The sequence below is a fragment of the Neoarius graeffei genome, chromosome 6 (genome assembly GCF_027579695.1).
Source record: "Neoarius graeffei isolate fNeoGra1 chromosome 6, fNeoGra1.pri, whole genome shotgun sequence".
NCBI classification, from domain to species: domain Eukaryota; kingdom Metazoa; phylum Chordata; class Actinopteri; order Siluriformes; family Ariidae; genus Neoarius; species Neoarius graeffei.
In genome coordinates this window covers 23,994,922-24,017,575 of record NC_083574.1, presented here as the reverse complement: position 1 = coordinate 24,017,575, position 22,654 = coordinate 23,994,922, and the positions used below count along the sequence as shown (strand labels likewise).

At 41.6% G+C, this 22,654-nt stretch overlaps 2 protein-coding genes across 2 annotated transcripts in view; both read left to right on the top strand.

Annotated features, from left to right (window-relative positions):
* Positions 1-22,654, top strand: part of pak1 (p21 protein (Cdc42/Rac)-activated kinase 1) — a 243,751-nt gene that overhangs the window by 35,528 nt on the left and 185,569 nt on the right. The gene's annotated exons all lie outside the window — the stretch shown is intronic.
* On the top strand, positions 734-2,085 carry LOC132888247 (zinc finger BED domain-containing protein 4-like). Its single transcript, XM_060924323.1, has 2 exons — positions 734-1,321; positions 1,689-2,085. Exons 1-2 carry the CDS (start codon positions 960-962, stop codon positions 2,083-2,085), a joined length of 759 nt encoding a protein of 252 aa, XP_060780306.1. The 5' UTR covers positions 734-959.

The following is a 22,654-nucleotide window of genomic DNA, read 5'->3' as shown; positions in this document are numbered from 1 at the left end:
TGTGTGGGATCATTTTACCCTAAAGGACGACAAAGACGAAGAGGTGGAGTGCAACATATGCCACAATAAAGTCAGGCGTGGTGGTAAAGCTGTAAGAAGTTTTAATACAACCAACTTAATAAAGCATTTAGCAAAATACCACCATAAAGAACACGAAGAGTATCTTAAAAAAAACTGCAGACAAAAAGAAAGGTCCTACACAACTAACACTAGCAGAAACTTTTGCTCAGCGTGACAAACTGGCACTGAACAGTGCCAAAGCCCAGGGGATAACAAGGGTCATTGCCGAGGAAATCATTCTGGATGACGAGCCATTATCGCTCGTGAGTAAAGTGGGATTTAGATGCACCATCCAACACCTGGAACCACAGTACAACATGCCCAGCCGTCATTACATCCTTGAGAAGACTATCCCCCAGATTCACAAAGATGTTCGAGATAACATTGCCAAACAAGTAGAGAGTACAAATGCTCTTAGTTTCACAACGGACATATGGAGCTGTGATCACCGCCCTTTATCTCTACTAAGTTTAACTGCACACTGGATTGGGCCGGACTTCACCCCAAAGAGCGCTGTTTTACATGCACGTGAGTTTAGAGGCTCACACACAGCAAATGCCATCACAGATGCCATGGAACATATGCTACGAGCTTGGAAGATTGACAAAAATAGGGTCCACGTAATTCTAAGAGATAACGCGGCCAATATGAAAAGGGCAATGGATCAGCTTGGGGTGCCCAGCCTGGGATGTTTTGCGCACACCTTACAGCTCGTTGTCCAACAAGGTCTATTGGCACAGTGAGCTGTAAGCGATGCCATTGCCAACGGGAGAAAAATAGTGACCCACTTCAAACACTCCCCCAAGGCCTGCGCTGAACTCGAAGATGTTGAGGACGAGTTGAATATTGAACCGAAGCGTTTACAACAGGACGTAAAGACCAGATGGAGCAGTACGAAAATGATGATCGACAGCCTGGTGCATTGTAAGCGGGCACTGCAGTCCTATGCATCGGATAGTAACAGCAATCTGCCAGCCACGTTAAATGGAAACCAATGGTCGCTGCTAGAGAAAACGGCGACAGTCCTTAAACCCTTCCAAGAGCTGACAGCCGAGGTCAGTGCAGCTTCCGCCACAGCAGCCGATGTTATCCCATCTGTCCGCGTGCTGACACGCTTTCTGGAGAATGAGAGCGAAGAACACCGAGGTATTCAAACCATGAAGGCCACATTACTTGATGCGGTTCACACACGTTTTTACCTTGTGGAAAAGGAACCCCTCTATGCCGTGGCAACAATGCTAGATCCACGCTATAAAGACAAGTAAGTGTTTTATAATTATTTGAGCATGCTATAAGCTTTAGTACAATATTAAAAATATTTTACTCTACAGCTGGCATTTATTTCTTTGTCAGTATTTCAGTAGCCTTTTGTTTTTTAGATATAAGATATAATAGATATAATGTATTATTATTATTATTATTATATTTATCATTATTATTATTGTTATTCTTAATTTTCTTCAGTTATCTGATGGGTGAGGAAATTAAGGTCACTGTTGATCATTTGCTGATCATTTGTGATCTATTTTGTGTGTTACTTGTTGTCATTGAACAGTAATATGTGGAGACTGGCTGAAACAATATAAAATAATAGATACATCTTTATTACATTTTATCCAAATGTTAAGGTTCTTCACCAATGCTACCAACCTGGATCAGGCAAAGGAAGCACTAAAGGTAGAGGTGATGAAAATGGACCAAGAACTGAAAACCATGCCCTCTGGAGAAGGTGTGGCTGAGGCTGAGACAGCAAGACAAACAACAGGAATGGAGGCTGGAAGCTCAACCAGCAGCCTGGGCAGCTTCTTTGACGAGATACTGGAGGAGAGCTGCACAGCAGGTCCGTCTGAGGAGCAGCAGATCACCCCAGGGGCACTGTTTCAGTTGGAGAGCTACCTCAGTGAGCCTCCACTTGGGCGCAAGAGCAATCCTTTTCACTACTGGAGAGACAATCAGGCTCGACTACCCACCCTGGCAGCAACAGCAGCCAAGTTCCTCAGTGCTCCTTGCACCAGCGTTGAGTGAGAGGCTTTTTAGCACAGTCTCACTCATCATTGATGAACACAGGAGCAGGCTGACACCTGAGCATCTTGAAATGCTTGTCTTTGTAAAAAAGAATTTCCCCAGCATGCTCAGACTGCAGTCAGGGCAAACAGTTGAAGGGAGTGTGTAGATGAAAATGGAGCAACAAAGTGTGGAGGAGATTGGGGAGTAGAAGGCATTTTTGTTTTTAAATAGTTTACAGTATTATTTGCACTGATTTTTAAAGCCTTGGTTTACACTTGTTCAAGAGAAGAGTACTGATGCTGAGTTAATAGACTATATTATAGATACAGATAAGGTTGTTTATGTGCTTTGCTTTTTTGATACAGTTTACAGTCTTATTTGCACTTTTTACTGACCACTGATTCCATTTCTGTTTTTTTATTTATAATGCTGTCTATTTTGTGTTTATCCCTGAATAAACAGGTCAGTTTCTTGTTATCAACCATTGTGTATTATTCAAACTCGCCTAATTCAGCTGGCTAGCTGTTCTCAAGAGTACTAAAACCCTTTTCAACATGAGTCTGACAACTAGGTAAGGAAGGTAAATAACTTTGAACTTTAATACATGCTCGGATAGGCCGGTATCGTATCGGCCAGTATCGGTATCGGATTGGAAGTGAAAAAAAATATCGGTATCGGATCGGAAGTGCAAAAACCTGGATCGGGACATCTCTAGTGTTCAAACTTTTGTCTGTTACTGTATAGTACAAAGTGTTTTTGTGATCTGTTCTCACTTCTGTATTCTCACTGGCCTTGTCATATATGAGAAGTGAACTTTGTGTTTTATGATCTTACTTGATAAAGCACTGTGGAAAATCTGGAAAGTTCAAAGGCTTGCAGGTATCTAAAATAATTAGACCAATATCCCTCTGAGGAGGAAAAAAAAGGTGATAAGATTACATCTCCTCACAGCCCTCTAGCACCATGTGTTAGACAATTTGCAACAGGGTTGTCCAGGTACCTGTTTCACACCGATCATGCCAGTTTGCAGCTTTCATTTTTGTGCCCCATACTTTTCTCAGCCAAGTAGAAGCTTCTTCGATCTAACGGTGGGTGAAAAATGAGACTCCAGAATAGGGCTGCACGATAGTGGTAGTGTGTGTGTGTGAGAGAGTGAGAGGTAGTTTGTGTGTGTGAGAGAGAGCGCGGTTTTATGTTTTTATGCTTCTGTACAGCAGTGTTTGTCCCAGTGAGCCGCCCCACCACTGTTTTACAGGTACATGTCTTGCAAAGTACCTGAGTTTGCAGTACATCACCCCTCCTGAATCCAAAGTACTTCCAAATAGCAGACGTGCATTTTTTTTTTTTTGGAAACCAGTTTGTCTCACCGCACTTGCTCCCGCCTTCCGCCATCACCACGAGGCTTTTACTTGTTTTGCGATAGGGGGCGGAGTTATCCCGCGGCGCTTGTTGACATTCAAATGTGATTGGACGGCACAGAAAAATGTGCCTTTTATCGAAATTTAAGTAATTTTTGCGGTATGTGTATCGCAAACTACGATATCGCGATATCGATACTTTTTCGATATATTGTGCAGCCCTACTCCAGAAGCCCACACTCCAATCACATCAACGCCCTTGCTATGTTTGGTGTGGCTTTTCCACCTTGAGCAGAGAATACACAGGAAATACACAGCTAAAGTGCTCCTACTCGTATTTGGCTATAGTTTAGACATAATGGTGAATTTAAAATGGTTTATTTTGCTTTTGGAATCACTCCTACATTGTGTTAACTAAAGCTGCATGAATGGGGACGTCTTGGCTCAGGTGGATAAGGCGCCATACCATAAACCCGGGTTCGATTCCAACCCAAGGTCATTTCCTGATCCCTCCCTGTCTCTCTCCCACTCATTTCCTGTCTCTACACTGTCCTATCCAATAAAGATGAAAAAAGCCCAAAAAAATCTTTAAAAAAAAAAAAAAAGCTGCATGAATAAATACTTTTGTTATGAAGTTTGACTTTTTTTCTTTTTCTCCCCCCTCTCTCATATGTTTTCACTTGGGGTGTTTTCACATTTTAGTCTGCACCCAGTAGGGCAGAGGGCTGCATAATCATAGGTTTGCTTTCACATAAGGAATTCTTCAATGTGTGTCAGTTACACACATGTCTTACCCTATGTCCAATTTGTACACACAGGTTTGCAAATAGGTGGGCGCTACTTTTATCCCTTTGCATGAAAACGTTCAAGAATACTAAAGTCATTTTTGTATAAGTAGATTGTGAGTCTCTCAGAGGTGATTTCTGTGCTTTGGTAATATGAAAGTCTGGTTTTATAAATCAGTAGCAATAATAACCCTGTCCCAGCATCATGGAAGTACAAACAGGAAGTAATGTTGTCACATTACTTCCTGTTTGAACCAGAGCGATTAGCTTCTACGCCTGTTGAAGCGGTTGGAATGACCCCCCAGACCTCCTTTTTTTTTTTTTTTTTTTTTGCTGGTATCAGATTACACAAGTTCAGCCCAGTTCTGGTGTGATTTCTAACGTCAGGCCCAAATAGGAACGTCGGGAATGACGAATCAGCCTTGTCATGTGAAATAATTGAAGAGCAGTGATGTGGGATCTGACACCCCGTGGCACCCTGATGAAAAGTCTAGCATGTCAGATTTAAAAAAAAAAATATATGCTCACCCAAATCATACAATGTGTTCCTTGACGTTCCTTTTTGTCACCATGATTGATAGTTTCTTGACCCTCCTCCCCGACGACATGCAAGGACGTGAGCAATGATTGATTGGTTGGGGTCAAACTTGTTGTGTTGCCAGTCTCCCGACCGAGACACGTCAAAAATCTATGACACTATGATTGCCTAATCTGACATGGTGACCTATCATAAAAGACAACAATATCGTGTAGTCTGATCCCAGCATTAAGAGCACCAGGGATTGGATCCCAGGAGCAAAAACAGCATTCACACTTGTCCCGAACTTGGGAGTCAAATGACAGTAGCGGGGCAACAGGCTGCCTGTTTCCTCTGCTTATTTGTTTGCATCCTACACTAGTCACTTGATTCATAATTTAGAGTATGTTTGTTAAGCTCATGTTACTTATCTTTATTTCTGTTTGTCCATTTGTTTCCAAAATGAGTGATATCATTGTCCATCATGGAACAGTGCTGATTTCGTGTGAGACATCAGTAATATCCAATTACACTTGTTGCCTAGCCATAGTATGTGAAACTGTTTCAGAAAATCAGCATGCTAGAATTGTGGGCTTGAAAGGAAGGGATTTTTTTTTTTCTTTTTGTTTCATTTAGACCAAAGGGCTTGTGTTTTTGTTGGCCTGGTCTTTGTAGTCTCAGCAGACTTGGCTGTTGTGAGTTAATCATGTGCCAGTTATTTGCCATTTGTTGGATTATGATATTTAGCAAGCAAAATATTGTTACTGTGGACACGAAATATAGCTTTTGAGAAGAAGCTCCTAAATTTTTTGGGCAGTGTTTATGCTGCTAGGATACGGTCTGTCCCATTTGCAAGGACAGCTGTCTTGTCAGGAAAGGCAGAATTGCATGTGTCCATCTTGGACAAGGCAATACTGTGATTCTGTTTACTGGAGAAGAGCTTCATGAAAACTGTGGCAGGCTGAACGGTCTCACTGTCTCACACTATTGTGATGAATCATGCCATTTATGTTGTGTCATGGGTTATGATCAGCTAATTAATAGCTTCACAGGACTCAGGACGGGACAGCAGGTTTTGATTAAGGGCTGATTTAGAGTTTCTATGTATCTTGATGTACTTGATCATTACTGGCAGTATGACCCTGAAATATGGCTTGCATTATGTTATTTCCCTTAAAAACAAACAACAAAAAAAAAATCCTGAACTTTTTTGTATAGTCTTAAATGGGCAGCCAGAAATAAAGGAGACATGGTACTGAGTCATTCAAAAGCATGTTTGTGTTTATATTCGGCCAGTTGAACTTGTCTTGAAGAGAAATTAATTGCTGGCAGAAGTGAATTCCTTTGCAATACTGAGTCCTTTCTCGTATAAGTGGCTCTAACACCATGTAAATATTATTCATGATTGGTCTGAGTGCTCCTGGTGCTCCAGTAGCCTTTTGGAAGAGGAAACGGTCATGATGTTCATTAAAAAGAAATACAGCTCTGGAAAAAAATTAAAAGACCACTTCAATTATTTTCTTAAATCAGCATCTCTATGTATGGCAACCATTTCATTCCAGTGTCTGTGCTGGAATGCCAACACAGGCACACCTCATTTTACTTAATGAGGTACTGATTATTAGGTGATCACCTGAACCAAATCTTATTCAACGAGGAAAAGTATTAAAAACCACTGCTGTGGTCATCACTATCCTCTTGCAATAGGACCAGTTTGAATGGCAAAACCAGTGCTAGTAGTACCTTAAATTTAATTTGAATACAAAAATATCTATTCATCATGCCAAGAGTTGAAAAGAAGAGAGAAAAAAGTGAGAAAAAGAAGCGTTCAGTTCTGCTTTACTAGCAGAGGGGTACAGTGAGCATCAGGTTGCTTCCATCTTCAAAATTTCAAAGACGGCAAGTCATAAGAACAAGGTCAAGCAGCAGACATTGGGGACAACAAAGTTACAGACTGGCAGAGGGTGAAAACGACTTTCCGCTGACCGGGATGGTCATTAGCTCCTTTGAATGTCACTCAACAACTGTAGGATGACCTCATCTACCTACAGAAAGAATGGCAAATGGCAGCTGGGGTTAAGTGTATGGCAATGATGGTTCAAAACAGGCTCCTCTGGTCAGGGTTGAAGTCATGCAGTGTTAGAAAAAAACCCTTCATCAATGAGAAGCAAAGAAGAGTGAGGCTGAGGTTTGCTAAAGACTATATGGATTGGCTGGAGGGGAGTACTGGAGTGAGGTCATCTTCTCTGAGTCCAATTTCCAGCTTTTCCTATCATCTGGTCATCTAATGGTTTGATGGAGAACTGGAGAGGCCTGTAAGTCAGTGTCTTTCACCCATTGTGAAACTTGGTGGAGGATCGGTGATCTTTTGATGCTTCAGCAAGGCTGGAATTGGGCAGGTTTTTGTTTGTGAAGGACACATGAATCAAGCCATGTCCAAGGTTATCCTAGAAGAAAACTTGCTTCCTTCTGCTCTGACAGTGTTCCCCAACTCTGAGGATTGGGTTTTCCAGCAGGACAATGCTCCATGCCACACAACCAGGTCAAGCAAGGTGTGGATGGAGGACCATAAGATCAAGACCCTGTCATGGCCAGCCCAATCTCCAGACCTAAACCCCATTGAAAACCTCTGGAATGTGACCAAAAGAGAGCTGGATGGTCACAAGCCATCAAACAAAGTGACCTGAATTTTTGTACCAGGAGTGGCATAACAGCAAAATGAAAGACTGGTGAAGAGCATGCCAAGACACATGAAAGCTGTGATTTTAAATGTCAAATCTATTTGTATAGCGCTTTTAACAATAGACATTGTCGCAAAGTAGCTTTACAGAATTTGAATGAATTAAAACATGAGCTAATATTTTATTTCTAATCTATCCCCAATGAGCAAGCCTGTAGTGACGGTGGCAAGGAAAAACTCCCTCAGACAACATGAAGAAACCTCAAGAGGAACCAGACTCAAAAGGGAACCCATCCTCATTTGGGCAACAACAGACAATATGACTATAACATTAACAGTTTTAATATGAAGTCAGTTTTGTTGATGTTATAACTTTTCATTGATGGAAACTTGAGTGCAAAAAGTGTTCATGACAACTGCAGTCCTAAAGTTAGCAAGTCAACTGTAGTCCTCAGCCATGAAAACATCACTGTAAGTGTCCAGAGTGTCTTCCAGGTGTGACTTTCAACTGTCCACATGGGGCGGTCCTCCACAGGAGCGATGTGATGAGGCTTCAACCAGACATAGGGTATCAGGATGGATCAGGCAGTTCTGAGGAACAGAAGAGGTCACCATCTTGATCCCAGGATTGACATGTAACTGTGTTAAATGTCAGGGTTATTCCACCAAATATTGATTTCTGATCTCATCCTCCAATCAAACATTAGTATTGTGATGTTTAAAACTGAATATGATCTTGATTTCAGACCTTGAATAATGCATAGAAAACACTTAATCTTTTTTGTTATTTTGACCACTTGTCATTTTTCTGCAATTAAATGTTCGACATGACATTTTTATGTGGAATTTGGGGGAAATGTCAATAGTTTATGGAATAAAACAAAACTGTTCCTGTTCTGCAAACACATCCCTATAAATAGTAAAACCAGAGAAACTAAATTGTGTAGTGGTCTCTTAATTTTTTCCAGAGCTGTATATTTGGTGGAATCTGACCAGCTGAGTTTATTACATGGTATGTGGCTCATTTGGAAATCCTAGCGCTAATCAGCATTTGCTTGACGCAGGGCATCATCAATTCAGTTCAATAAGCTACAGTTTCCCACAATGGCTTCCTCTATTTTGCCCTGCAAATAATCATACACGGAACTAGTAAGAAGCAGTGTGGGGAAATAAGGCCGGACCGGCAGACATTGACCGGTAATTTTCGCATTTGTTCGTCTGTATTTCAAAAGCATTGGACCAGATGGCTGATGGAAAATAATTTGAATGTGTCCATCTGTATTTCAAAAGCATCAAAGCGGATGGCCCGTGAAAAAAATGTAAAGATATGGGTCTAATCTACTTCTAATTTTCTCCCAGATGTTGCACTGGGTGAATATACAGGGTGTTTAAAAAAAATTTGACATCATTTCACAATCTAAAACTTTGCCAATTCTCATTAAGTTGACCTCAAATTTTAACAGCATGTGTGGAAACGGGTCAAAATTTTATGTTTAATGTTTTTTGTTTTTATCTTTTTAGGTATAGAAATGCCTTTTCTTTTCTGGAAAAGAAAGTTTTTTTGTGTTAGAGTATGCTCGAACACAGTCGAACAAGACTGTGTGCAGTGTGCATTTATGAGAGAATTCTCAAAAAATGCACCAACTGCAATGCAGATTTGGACATGGCACAAAAAGTTCAAAGAGGAAGGCTGTCTGTGCAGGGCAAAAGGATCTGGACGACCACCATCATCGGAAGAGACCGTCAAGTGGGTTTGCGAAAATTTGGGAAATTGTTCATGGAATTTCTCATTCAAATTTTGATGAATAAATCTTATATTGCTCAACATTTTAAGCCTGTTCAATTTCATTTGCCTAGACTATGTAATTTTTTGGGATATTTACATCTCAAATAATATATATAAAATTTTTTGAAACACCCTGTATTATGTTGTAACACGGCCTGTGAAATGGGGGTCGCTGCGGGCCTGAAAAATTCATAACTTGTGTCCGCGTGGGTTTCCTCCGGGTGCTCCGGTTTCCCCCACAGTCCAAAGACATGCAGGTTAGGTTAACTGGCGACTCTAAATTGACCGTAGGTGTGAATGTGAGTGTGAATGGTTGTCTGTGTGTCAGCCCTGTGATGACCTGGCGACTTGTCCAGGGTGTACCCCGCCTTTCGCCCGTGGTCGGCTGGGGTGGGCTCCGGCTTGCCTGCGACCCTGTAGAAGGATGAAGCGGCTAGAGATAATGAGATGAGATGAGATATTCACATGGAAGGATTTGAGCGATGTCTGGTACGTGGAGCAGTTCCTACAATCTGGAAACAAAAGTCAGAAATGTCATCCCAAAGAGCTCACTGCACAGGAAGAGTCAAACTTTGTTTAATCAAATCAAATCAAAATCAAGTTTATTTGTACAGCGCTTTTAACAATAAACATTGTCGCAAAGCAGCTTTACAGAATTTGAACGACTTAAAACATGAGCTAATTTTATCCCTAATCTATCCCCAATGAGCAAGCCTGCGGCGACGGTGGCAAGGAAAAACTCCCTCAGACGACATGAGGAAGAAACCTCGAGAGGAACCAGACTCAAAAGGGAACCCATCCTCATTTGGGCAACAACAGACAGCCTGACTATAATATTAACAGTTTTAACAGGTATAACCCTCAACTGTCCTCATGGGGCCGTCCTTCACAGGAGTGGGGCGATAAAACTCCGACCAGACACAGGGCACCAGGATGGATCAAGCAGGTCTGCTCTGGCTGGATGCTTGATTGGGTGATGGGAGCACACTCCTCAGCAATGATGAGATGCAGATGGGACCCTTAGGCCTGGCCAAGACAATTCAGTTACATTTCACCGGGTCTGGGACATGCGACAGAATGTCTGACGGCCGATTCCCTGCAGGCTACGATAGCCAGTCGAGGTCCCCACCGTCTCCACCAAAAGATTTCCTGTTGACTCCATGTAACTCAGAGGGACAGATTTGGAGTGGGGGGGGAAAGAAAGAAAACACAGGTGGTTAGGTATGCCCAATGTCACCTGAATAAGTAGGAACAGTATACATATTGCACCGAGTACAAGCAGGGACTCCGGCAACTAACTATGACAGCATAACTAAAAGGAGAGAGCCAGAAGGTAACACAGGCATGAGGGAGCCCCGGGACATAAAGCAGCCAGCCACTGCACCGTCAACAAACTCGAGTGAGCAAGCGAGTGGGGACTGACAGCATCCATACATCCCAGTTTACCAAAACACTCTATGTCTGAGGACCCTCCAGATCTACTCCTTTACCTCATAAACACCATTAACAAAAGGCTTGACTAAACAGATATGTTTTCAGCCTAGACTTAAATGCTGAGACTGTGTCTGATTCCCGAACATTACTTGGAAGGCTGTTCCATAACAGTGGGGCTTTGTAAGAAAAGGCTCTGCCCCCTGATATAGCCTTCACTATACGAGGTACCAGCAGATAGCCTGCACCTTTTGATCTAAGTAGGCGTGGCGGGTCATAGAGGAGCAGAAGTTCACTCAGGTACTGTGGTGCGAGACCATTTAGTGCTTTAAAGGTCAATAGTAGTATTTTATAATCAATACGAAATTTGATTGGGAGCCAATGCAGTGTGGATAAGACAGGCGTGATGTGGTCATATTTTCTAGTTCTAGTAAGGACTCTTGCTGCGGCATTTTGAACTAACTGGAGCTTGTTTATGCACTTATTGGAACATCCAGACAGTAAGGCATTACAATAATCCAACCTGGAGGTAACGAAAGCATGGACTAGTTTTTCTGCATCATGCAATGACATTAAATTTCTTATCTTTGCAATATTTCTGAGATGAAAGAAAGCTATCCGGGTGATGTTATCAATGTGAGTTTCGAATGAAAGACTGGGGTCAATAATCACTCCGAGGTCTTTTACTGCTGCACGTGAAGAAACAGAAAGGCCATCCAGAGTTACTGTGTAATCAGAAAACTTACTTCTAGCTGTATGTGGTCCTAGCACAAGTACTTCAGTCTTGTCAGAGTTAAGCAGAAGGAAATTTATAAGCATCCAGTGTCTAATGTCCTTAACACATTCCTCAATTTTATTAAGCTGGTGTCTCTCATCAGGTTTTGCAGAGACAAACAACTGTGTGTCATCAGCATAACAGTGGAAACTAATACAATGTTTACGAATAATATCGCCCAGAGGTAACATATATAGAGAAAAAAGCAGTGGACCCAAGACAGAACCTTGTGGAACACCAAACTTTACCTTGGTACGTCTAGAAATATCACCATTTATATCGACATACCGATAACGATCAGTTAGATAAGACCTGAGCCAGGAGAGGGCCATTCCCTTAACTCCCACAACATTTTCTAGTCTATCCAGAAGAATGGAATGATCAATGGTATCAAATGCTGCACTAAGGTCAAGCAACACAAGTAGCGAGACACAGCCCTGATCAGACGCCAACAGTAGGTCGTTTACTACTTTAACCAGTGCTGTCTCTGTGCTATGATGAGGTCTAAATCCTGACTGATACATTTCATGGATGTTATTCCTATGTAAATATGAGCATAACTGCTGTGCCACAGCTTTTTCAAGGATCTTGGAGATAAAGGGGAGGTTTGATATTGGCCGATAATTGGACAGCTGACAGGGATCAAGGTCAGGTTTTTTAATCAGGGGTTTGATAACTGCTAGTTTAAAGGATTTGGGTACATAGCCAATCATAAGAGAAGAATTTATTATTTTTAGAAGCGGTTCAATTACTCCAGGCATTATCTGTTTGAATAGATGTGTTGGTAAGGGATCTAGTACGCAAGTTGAGGCTTTTGATGTAGAGATTAATGAAAGTAATTCAGTTTCTTTTAGGGGAGTAAAACATTCTAACTGATGATCTGATACAGTTATATTAACTACAAGGTCACTTTCATTGTCTAACCTTAAATTAGTAGTTTGAATTTTTTGTCGGATATTCTCAATTTTGTCATTAAAAAAATTCATGAAGTCGTTGCTACTACATACTGCAGGTGTGCATGTGTTGATAGTGGACTTATTCCTGGTTAATTTTGCTACAGTATTAAATAGGAATCTAGGATTATTTTTGTTATCTTCTATTAGTGAGGAGAGATATGTTGATCTCGCAGCACTAAGAGCTTTTCTATACTTCAGGAAGCTCTCCTTCCACGCCAATTTGAACACTACCAATTTTGTTTGACGCCATTTACGTTCCAATTTTCGAGTGGTCTGTTTTAATGTGCGAGTGTCATCATTATACCAGGGTGCTAATTTTTTGTCTCTGACCATTTTCCTTTTTAGAGGAGCTACATTATCTAAAGTATAGCGGAATGTTGACTCTAAGCATTCAGTTGCCTGATCGAGTTCTGCGGGGGCTGACAGTGACCCAATCAAAGTTGACAGCTCTGGGAGATCATTTATAAAGCTCTGTGCAGTAGTTGACGTGAAAGTACGTTTAATACAGTAGCGTGGTGAGGTGCATATATTATTACTCAGACATATTTTGAATGAGATGAGACAATGATCTGAGATAACTTCAGACTGTGGAAGTATGACTATATTGTCTACGTTTAATCTGAATGTTAGTATTAGATCAAGGGTGTGACCACCATTATGGGTCGGTCCTATGACATTCTGCTTAATCCCGACTGAATCTAAGATGGACACAAACGCTGTTTTTAAAGGGTCTTCTGGGTTATCAAAGTGAATATTAAAATCTCCGACAACTAAAGCTTTGTCTAAGGAAATAACCAAATCTGAGATAAAATCTGCAAATTCAGAAAGAAACTCAGAATATGGCCCCGGGGGCCTGTAAATAATAAGCAATGGAATTAACTGGGTAGACTTATTTTTCGAGGCTACATACATTATATGAGTATGAAGAACTTCAAATGTATTAAATTTATAACCAGGTTTGTGTGTTACACCTAGATAATCGTTATAAATAACCGCGACGCCTCCTCCTCTGCCAGTTAGACGAGGCTGGTGTATATAACTGTATCCAGGAGGACTCGCTTCATTTAATGCTATATATTCATTTGGCTTAATCCATGTTTCTGTTAAACACAGTACATTAAACTCCTGATCAGTAATGAGTTCATTAACCATTAGCGCTTTAGATGTAAGAGATCTAATATTTAATAGCCCCACCTTTAGATCAAGGGTGCTGGCAGCAGCTGTACAGTCAGTCTGATCTAATTTTATATTGATTAGGTTACTGGAACAAACTCTCTGAAAATTTCTACCTTTTTGTTGAGCTCGGGGAACAGACACAGTCTCGATGTAGTGGGCCCTGAGTGACGACTCTGTGCAGCTAGCAGACAGTCGGTTTAGCCTGTTCGTCTGCTCCCTGGCCTTGGCTCTGGATTGTCAGAAATTAACTAGGCCTGTTCTGAGACTATGACCTATGCTGCAGGAAATGAGAGCAGCACCTTCCCGAGTGGGATGGATACCGTCCCGCCCTAACAGGCCAGCAGTGCCCTCAAAATTAGCCCAATTATCTATAAAGCCCACACTGTTTTCAGAGCACCACCTGGACAGCCAGCAGTTCAGCGACCATAACCTGCTGTAAGCTACATCGCCACGCCGCATTGGGATGGGGCCAAAGCATACTACAGCATCGGACATCGCCTTCGCCTCTAATTTAAACACCTCTACAAAGTTACTCTTAGTAACCTCAGACTGACAAAGGCGTATATCATTAGCTCCTGCATGGATAACTATCTTTGAGAACCTGTGCTTGCCTAGGACCCTAAGATTACCTGCTATGTCCGGCGCCCTGGCTCCCGGTATACACCTGACTAAAGCTGCTGGTGCCCCTAAAGGCTGAGCTAATTTCACGTGCCGTATGATAGAGTCCCCTATAACCAGAGCTCTTTCAGGTTTCTCAGTGGGTGCATCACTAAGGAGAGCAAACCTGTTCAACACGTGACGCGGAGAGGAGTGGTGCTCCCGTGGGCGAGCCTCAGCGGTAGCTTTGGCTCTACGCTTATGCCGCCGAGCCGTCACCCATTCGCCCCGCTGTAAGGGCTCTAATGCCGGAGTTGGGGGATTGCTAACTCCACCTAGGGCGTCCAGACTTTCCCTAACAGAAACTACACTGTTCTCACGCTCACTAACCTGCTCTAAAGCCTGGACACGCGCTTCTAGCACTGAAATCTTCTCCGTCAGAGAGCTAACTAATCTGCACTTATCACAAGTAAAGCTAATAGAGCTATCGCTAGTGACGGAGGAAGAATGACTAAACATCCTGCACTCAGCACACTGAACAGGCTGAAGGTGTGCCATGATGAAAAGATTCACGTACTTTAAATGAAGATCTGTTGATATTAAAGCAGATCAGATGGCCTCCGCTTGTGGACTTTACACAGGAGGAGAGAAAAAGAAAGCTTCCGGTCTCGGCGTTCTTCCGAAAAAAGAAAGAGAAAAAAACGGAAAAAAAAACGGAAAAAGGAAAGCGAAAGTGAAAAGTACAAAAATGAAAGCGACAGTATAATAAAAATGAAGACGATACTGGAAATTTATTTATAGAAAAAAAGTTAAAAAAGGATTAGTAATTAACGCCGGCACTCGCGGGAAAAAGGACTCGGCGCGAACAACTCAGGAAACAGGAGCCTGTTGCTTGAATTTGTTGTCCTAAGTCTTTTATCCTTTTCACTGATCGCAGTTGTAAAGTCTTATACAAGGCTAAATAATGCCAGTAATTAGGCACTTACTTTCACTTTTAGTGCTGGAGTGGAGTCAGCACGCAATTACCATTATTATTAATTTTTTTTTTTTTTTACTAAAATTCTAATGCTGTAGTTGAAGGAGAGGGTGGAAATGCTGTTTGTGTTTGTGCCAATGATGCAGTGTTTGAAGAAGGAGGAGCTGCTATTTGTACTACAGTAGGGACTGATGCTTCGGCTGTTTTGGCTATAGCACACACTGATGAAATATGGAGAGAGTGGTTATTTAGACAGTTTATTTTGTTTACAGGCAATATTTGACGGAAGATGGATATGATGTGTTAATAGTAACTGAAGATAGAGTAGTAACTGAACAGCATGCATTTTGCTCATGTTGTGAGAGAATCTATTTCAGAACCTATAAATACAGGAAAAAAAACAAGTTAGTTGAGAGAGATAACAGCATGTCCATTCGTTTGATGTTGAAATCATGTTTTTAGATGCAATATAACGTCTTACATGTTTCAGTGGACAAAAAGGCAACAAGATTCAGAAATATACAGGGAAGTTTATCACAGAGTGATTATAAATTGATCTTGCAATGGCCTTTTCCTTTGTGCCAATTTTGTGATAATGTAGGGACTTTACCTTAAAATTTCAAACAGGTTCAATTCACCTTAAAATCAGCTCTCTGTAAAGGGACACCGCAAGATCATCATAGGAAGATCATATCAAGAACGCACGCCGCTGCAGAGAATAGTATAGAGTCTATGTGGACACACATGATGGCGCATATGACATCACACATACAACACTGCTGACCTGTGAATTGCTGTGATCTAATGGCGGACAAGCTTTTAATGATTTTTGGAACAGAATTTGGATGCAAAATAATTATTTTTTTGAACCCATTTTTATTTATCTGTGAGCTTTACAACCTATTTGAGCATGTCACACAGAAAACCCGGGATTTTATGATGTAATTTTCGTTAGACTAGCACTTTTAAGCATGTTTTTCTTGAATCTTCTGACATTTTTCTTGTAAATTATATTCAATTTGTAGTGTAATTAGCAACTAAGGTCTAGTGTAATTTGGCCTTTGAAGATCACAAAAATGTGCCTGGAAATAGCTGAGAAGCCCTCTCCAGGCATCTAAAGCCCCTTCAGCTTCCAGGGCCTTAAAGTGGACCCCGGACCCCTGACTGCATTGTTCCAGGCCTTTGCCCCATCATTCGGACAGGCTGAAATTTGGACAGACAGACAGACACATCATTTCAGACTTATCTGTCCTGTGACAGTCTGCTTAAAATTCCTTATTTCCCACACTGCAGAAAGTGTATGTACAACCCCAATTCCAAAAAAATTGGGACGTTGTATAAACTGTAAATAAAAACAATGTGATAATTTGCAAATCTTGGAAATGCTATATTTCATTGAAAATAGTAGAAAGACAACATATGAAATGTTGAAACTGAGAAATGTTATTGTTTTTTGGAAAATATGCTAATTTTAAAGTTGATGTCAGCCACATGATTCAAAAAAGTTGGGACAAGAGCATGTTTACCACTGTGTTGCATCACCTCTACTTTTAATAATGCTCTGTAAACATTTGGGAACTGAGGAGCCCAAATGTTGTAGTTTTGGAAGAGAAATGTTGTCCCATTCTTGCCTGATATGCAATTTCAGTTGTTCAACAGTTCAGTGTTTCCTTTGTCGTATTTTGTGCTTCATAATGCACCAAATGTTTTAAATGGGAGACAGGTCTGGACTGCAGGCAGGCCAGTTTAGCACCTGGACTCTTTTTTACTACGGAGCCATGCAGTTTTAATATGTGCAGAAAGTGGTTTGACATTGTCCTGCTGAAAGAAGGAAGGCCTTCCCTGAAAAAGATTTTGTCTGGATGGCAGCATATTGCTCTGAAACGTGTATATATCATTCAGCATTAATGATGCCTTCCCAGACGTACAAGCTACCCATGTCATGTGCACTAATGCACCCTCATACCATCACAGATGGTATGAATTTTTGAACTGTGCACTGATAACAAGCCGGATGGTCCCTCTCCTCTTTAGCCTGGAGGACGTGGTGTCCATTATTTCTAAAAAGAATTTCTACTTTTGATTCATCAGACCCCGGGACAATTTTCCATTTTGCCTCCGTCCATTGTAAAAGAGCTCGGGCCCAGAGAAGGTGGCAGTGTTTCTGGATATTGTTTAGATCTGGTTTTAACTTGCATTTGTGGATGCAGTAATGAACTGTTTTCACAGATGATGGTTTTCTGAAGTGTTCCCATACAGTGATTTCCACTACAGACACGTGTTTGCTTTTAATGCAGTGTCTCCTGAGGAACTGAAGATCACAGTCATCCAGTGCCAGTTTTCAGCCTTGTCTCTTGCATACAGAGATTTCTCCAGATTCTCTGAATCTTTTAATGATATTATGGACTATAGATGATGTGATCCCCAAATTCTTTGCAATTTTACATTTGAGGAACGTTATTCTTAAATTGCTGCACTGTTTACCCACACAGTCTTTCACAGAGTGGTGAACCCCTCCCCATCTTTACTTCTGAGAGACTCTGCCTCTCTGGGATGCTCTTTTTATACCCAATCATCTTAATGATCTATTGACAATTAACCAAATTAGGTTTTTTTTTTTTAGCATTACACAACTTTTTCAGTCTTTTGTTGCTCTGTCCCAATTTTTCTGAAACATGTTGCTGACATCAAATTTAAAATGAGCATGTATTTTTCAAAAAACAATAAAACTTCTTCTCAGTTTCAACATGTGATATGTTGTCTTTGTACTATTTTCAATGAAATATAGGGTTTCCATGATTTTGCAAATCTTCATTCTGTTTTTATTTACGTTTTACACAGTGTCCCAACTTTTTTGAAATTGGGGTTGTATATCATGGTTAGACCTGGTTTATACATGTCACGTGATTCCACAGTGGCGATGCGGTGTTGTTCACATACTCTCCTGCGTACCTTATGAACATCTGGAAAGTTAAAATTGATGTCCATTAGATGGCGCATTTGTCTGTCAGCAAGTTCATGCCATTATTTGTCTGTACAGCAGCATGATGATAAACATGCACATGTTAAAGATATATTTTTTTGGGGCTTTCTTCACCTCCATTGGATAGGACAGTGCAGAGACAGGACAGGAAATGAGCGGGAGAGAGAGACTGGGAGGGACCGGGAAATGACCTCGGGTTGGACCCGGGTCGCCCGGATCCATGGCATGGCGCCCCAGCCACCTGAGCCACGATGCCCCCAACACGCACATGTTAGTTTCTCTTTAAACCTTTCTGCTGCTGTTGTGATTGAAGTCATGAACTGTGTCCCAAAATGGAAACTGTGCACATCTATTCAGAAGTGTTTACTAATCTAGATGTAGCGTGTAGGTCCATGAAACAGATTTTTGTCAAGTTTGGAAGCTACATGAGAAATCCGTATTCCAGATGAACGCAGGATACACACGTGTGTGCAGAGTAAAAACAAGTATAAAACAAAGGGTGAGGTGTGTGTTGGGTATAAACAGTGCAGCAGGCTGATGGGGGGGGGAAGGAAAGCTTATGATCAGGTTTCTGTACCTTTATTTGCAAAATGTAAGGAATTTCCCTCATTGATTAACCGTTTGTTTTTTAACGTTAGTATATTGATTAATCATTGACGCATGCAAGGCCTCAATAGAAAATAGGGATAATGCATAATTATTTCCCTCACACATACAGTACCTTTCATTGAGAACTGATTTTAAAGGAAAGGGACTGAAAAAAATCCACAGCAGAAGACGTACTTAAACTTGATGCTAATTTGGACTCAACTGTCAACTTGTCTTGTAGACAGTTCCCAACATTATACTGAACTGTAAAGGGTTAAAAAGCATTGTCATTTTTTAATAATAAATAGGGATGCACTGATACCAGTGTCTGGTATCGGGCCGATACTTTGTTAAAGTACTCGTATTTGTACATAAATTGCCGATACCATGCACCGATACCACTCAACAGTGGACTAGGCCTATTTCACCACATCAAAATTAGGCGGATGTGATTGTCCTGCACGCAGACTTCGATCTCTAGGGGGAGACAATGAGCTGGAAACTTGGCTTCGGAGATTCTGTTTGCAAGCTAATGTGAAGCTGAAAGTATCAGACCATGGACCACGTTTTTCAGTGAGAAGAGTAAGCAATGTCAGCAATTTGGGAATACTTTAAAGGAACAGTCCACCGTACTTCCATAATGAAATATGCTCTTATCTGAATTGAGACGAGCTGCTCCGTACCTATCCGAGCTTTGCGTGACCTCCCAGTCAGTCAGACGTGCTGTCACTCCTGTTAGCAATGTAGCCAGGCTCAGTATGGCCAATGGTATTTTTTGGGGCTGTAGTTAGATGCGACCAAACTCTTCCACGTTTTTCCTGTTTACATAGGTTTATATGACCAGTGACATGAAACAAGTTCAGTTACACAAATTGAAACGTAGCGATTTTCTATGCTATGGAAAGTCCGCACTATAATGACAGGCGTACTAACACCTTCTGCGCGCTTCGGCAGCGCATTGATACGGAGCTCAGATATCAATGCGCTGCCGAAGCGCGCAGAAGGTGTTAGTACGCCTGTCATTATAGTGCGGACTTTCCATAGCATAGAAAATCGCTACGTTTCAATTTGTGTAACTGAACTTGTTTCATGTCACTGGTCATATAAACCTATGTAAACAGGAAAAACGTGGAAGAGTTTGGTCGCATCTAACTACAGCCCCAAAAAATACCATTGGCCATACTGAGCCTAGCTACATTGCTAACAGGAGTGACTGCGTCTGACTGACTGGGAGGTCGCGCAAAGCTCGGATAGGTACGGAGCAGCTCGTCTCAATTCAGATAAGAGCATATTTCATTATGGAAGTACAGTGGACTGTTCCTTTAAGATAAAAGACGATGACAGGAGTAAGGAAGATTGTAAGATCTGTACTGCTACAGTGTCGAGGGGCAGAAAGGAAAGTACATCATTTAACACTAGCAATTTGATTAAACATCTGAAGACGCACCACAGTGCTAAGCACACAGAGTTCGCTAATGCTAGTGCAAGACCGCAGCAACCAACCTTAACGCAAGTCTTTCAAAAGTGAGAGAAAATGTCAAAAGACAGCTCACGGGCCATAAAAATAACAGAGGCTCTTACTCACTTTATAGCGCTCGATGACCAGCCACTTTCGGTGGTTGATAATGCTGGATTTCACCGTCTTCTTTGTGTGTTAGAACCACGATATGAAATTCCCAGTCGCCCCTACATAACAGATGTAATGTTGCCAAAGGTGTATGATGCCGTGAAAAAACATGTTCGGTCCCTGGTGCATGATGTTGCGGCATTAAGTTTCACAACTGATATATGGACTAGTAGTGTCTGCCCAATGTCTCTCCTCAGTTTAACAGCTCAGTGGATAGATGATGCATTTATGCTTCACCACATCACTTTACAAGCTAAGCCATTTTGGGGCTCTCACACTAGCCAAGCAATAGCTAATGTATTCGAAGACATGCTACAGATCTGGGGCATCTCAAAAAGCTCCGTCCACCTTGTGCTCAGAGATAACGCAAAAAATATGATAAAGGCTATGGCTGATGCTGGACTTCCTAGCCTGTCATGTGTCATGAGTGTGTCACTGCTCACACTCTTCAGCTGGTGGTTCACGAGGGCCTCCTGTCACAGAGAAGTGTCGCGGATGCTGTGGCAGTGGGTCGCAGAATAGTCCGGCATTTCAGACATTCTGCTTTAGCCTACTCCCGCCTCAAAAGCATCCAGTTACAGATCAGTCAGCCCACAAAGCGTCTCCAGCAAGACGTACAAACTCGCTGGAATAGCACGTTTTATATGATCCAGCCCCTGGTCGAACAGAAACAGGCGCTTGGAATATATACGGTACGCCTGAATACGATCTCCGTGACAATCTCACGGCTAACCAGTGGATACTGTTAGAGAAGACGGCATCTGTTATGGGTCCATTTGAGGAGTTGACACGCAATGTTAGCTCTTCGGATGCTATGGCAGCAGACGTGATTCCTGCGATCACTGTGCTGCTAAGATTTCTATCTCGAGAGACCGAGGAGGACCACGGCATCAAAACTATGAAGGGAACGTTGGCTGCAGCTGTCAAGAAGCGATTTGCCGATGTGGAAGGAAATCCTCTCTACAGCCTCGCAACTTTACTCGATCCGAGGTAGGCCAATGTGCGTGTGTTTGTGTAAGTGAGCGAGAGATGAACGCTTGATAGGATTCCATGCAACTTGGATGTGATTTGTTGTGGAATTGGCAAACGGTCACATATTGACTCTATATTTTGTCTGTTTAGGTATAAATGTGTGTTTTTTTTCAAACACCAACACTGCTGCATATGCCAAGGAGATGCTGATGATTGAGCTGCAGAGGATGACAAGCAGGAGGATCACAACCAGCATGAGCCACCTACCAGAAAGCCACACAGGGAACAGTCCAGCAGCAGTTTAGACAGTATATTTCTTGAAATTGTTAATGAGCAAGCATCAACAGCACTGACCCCAGCTGCCGTAGGTTTTACTGCACAATTAGAGACATACCTTTGAGAGGCCCCGTTGGCCCGTGAGGACAAACCTCTGCAATACTGGGAGGTTAATAAAGTGCGGTTCCCTTCTCTGGCCAAAATGGCATGCAGATACCTCTCGGCACTGTGCAGCAGCATTAACAGTGAACGGCTGTTTAGCTCAGTGTCTCATATTGTGAATGAAAGCAGAAACAGACTATCACCTGATCATGCAGAGATGATTCTGTTCATCAAAAAAAAATCTGCCTCTCACTTTCCCCAAAAATACAGCCTAGTACAGAGGCTGCAAAACTGTGTGGTGATAGTCATTTGACAACATTGTGTTCATATCTTTAAAACACAGAAATAGTGTCACATGTAAAGTGATGGTTTGCTTGAAAGCAGGAGACTGTTTTGATACTTTGTTTTGAAATGTGCTAACTGAGTAATAGATGTGCTCACTTTTTGTTTAGTCGGCTGTGTTAACTAGGCCTATGCAGCACATATTTTCCTTTTCTGGTTATATTTACAATTTGTCTAATGTGATGACACTGACTTATTAAAGGCTTTTTTGTTAAAAGTCAGAATGATCTGTTTATTTTTGGCTTGGAATAGCCTTCTGTTAATACTTTTTTGTATTTTAGCCTTATAATAGGCTTGTCATAATCTGCTGAAGAGGAAAATAAAACCTGTCTCCAAATTATTTGCTTTTTCATGGAAACCCAATCTAAGAAATATCAGTATTGGTACTCAGTATCGGCAAGTACACATACAAAAGTACTCGTATCGGTTTGTAAAAAAGTGGTATCGGTGCATCCCTAATAATAAAATTGGAGTTGTTGGCAAATTTGCTGTGGTGTAAAAAGAAACGCACACTTTAACGATGTGGAAAGTAATCATCTCAGAGGTGGGAGTGTTGCAGTGTTTCTACAAGTAAAAACACAGTTTTGTTTCAGACCTTCAAACAGAAGTGATAAGCTTATAGGTTTGAACATACGACAGAATGTATCTTGGTTACAGTGC

What these genes read in the sequence shown, in the direction of transcription:
- LOC132888247 (XM_060924323.1), top strand. Translation starts at nt 960, where the DNA reads ATGATGATCGACAGCCTGGTGCATTGTAAGCGGGCACTGCAGTCCTAT. An exon ending in GATCCACGCTATAAAGACAA is followed by an intron (nt 1,322 to 1,688) that starts GTAAGTGTTTTA and finishes CCAAATGTTAAG; the next exon opens with GTTCTTCACCAATGCTACCA.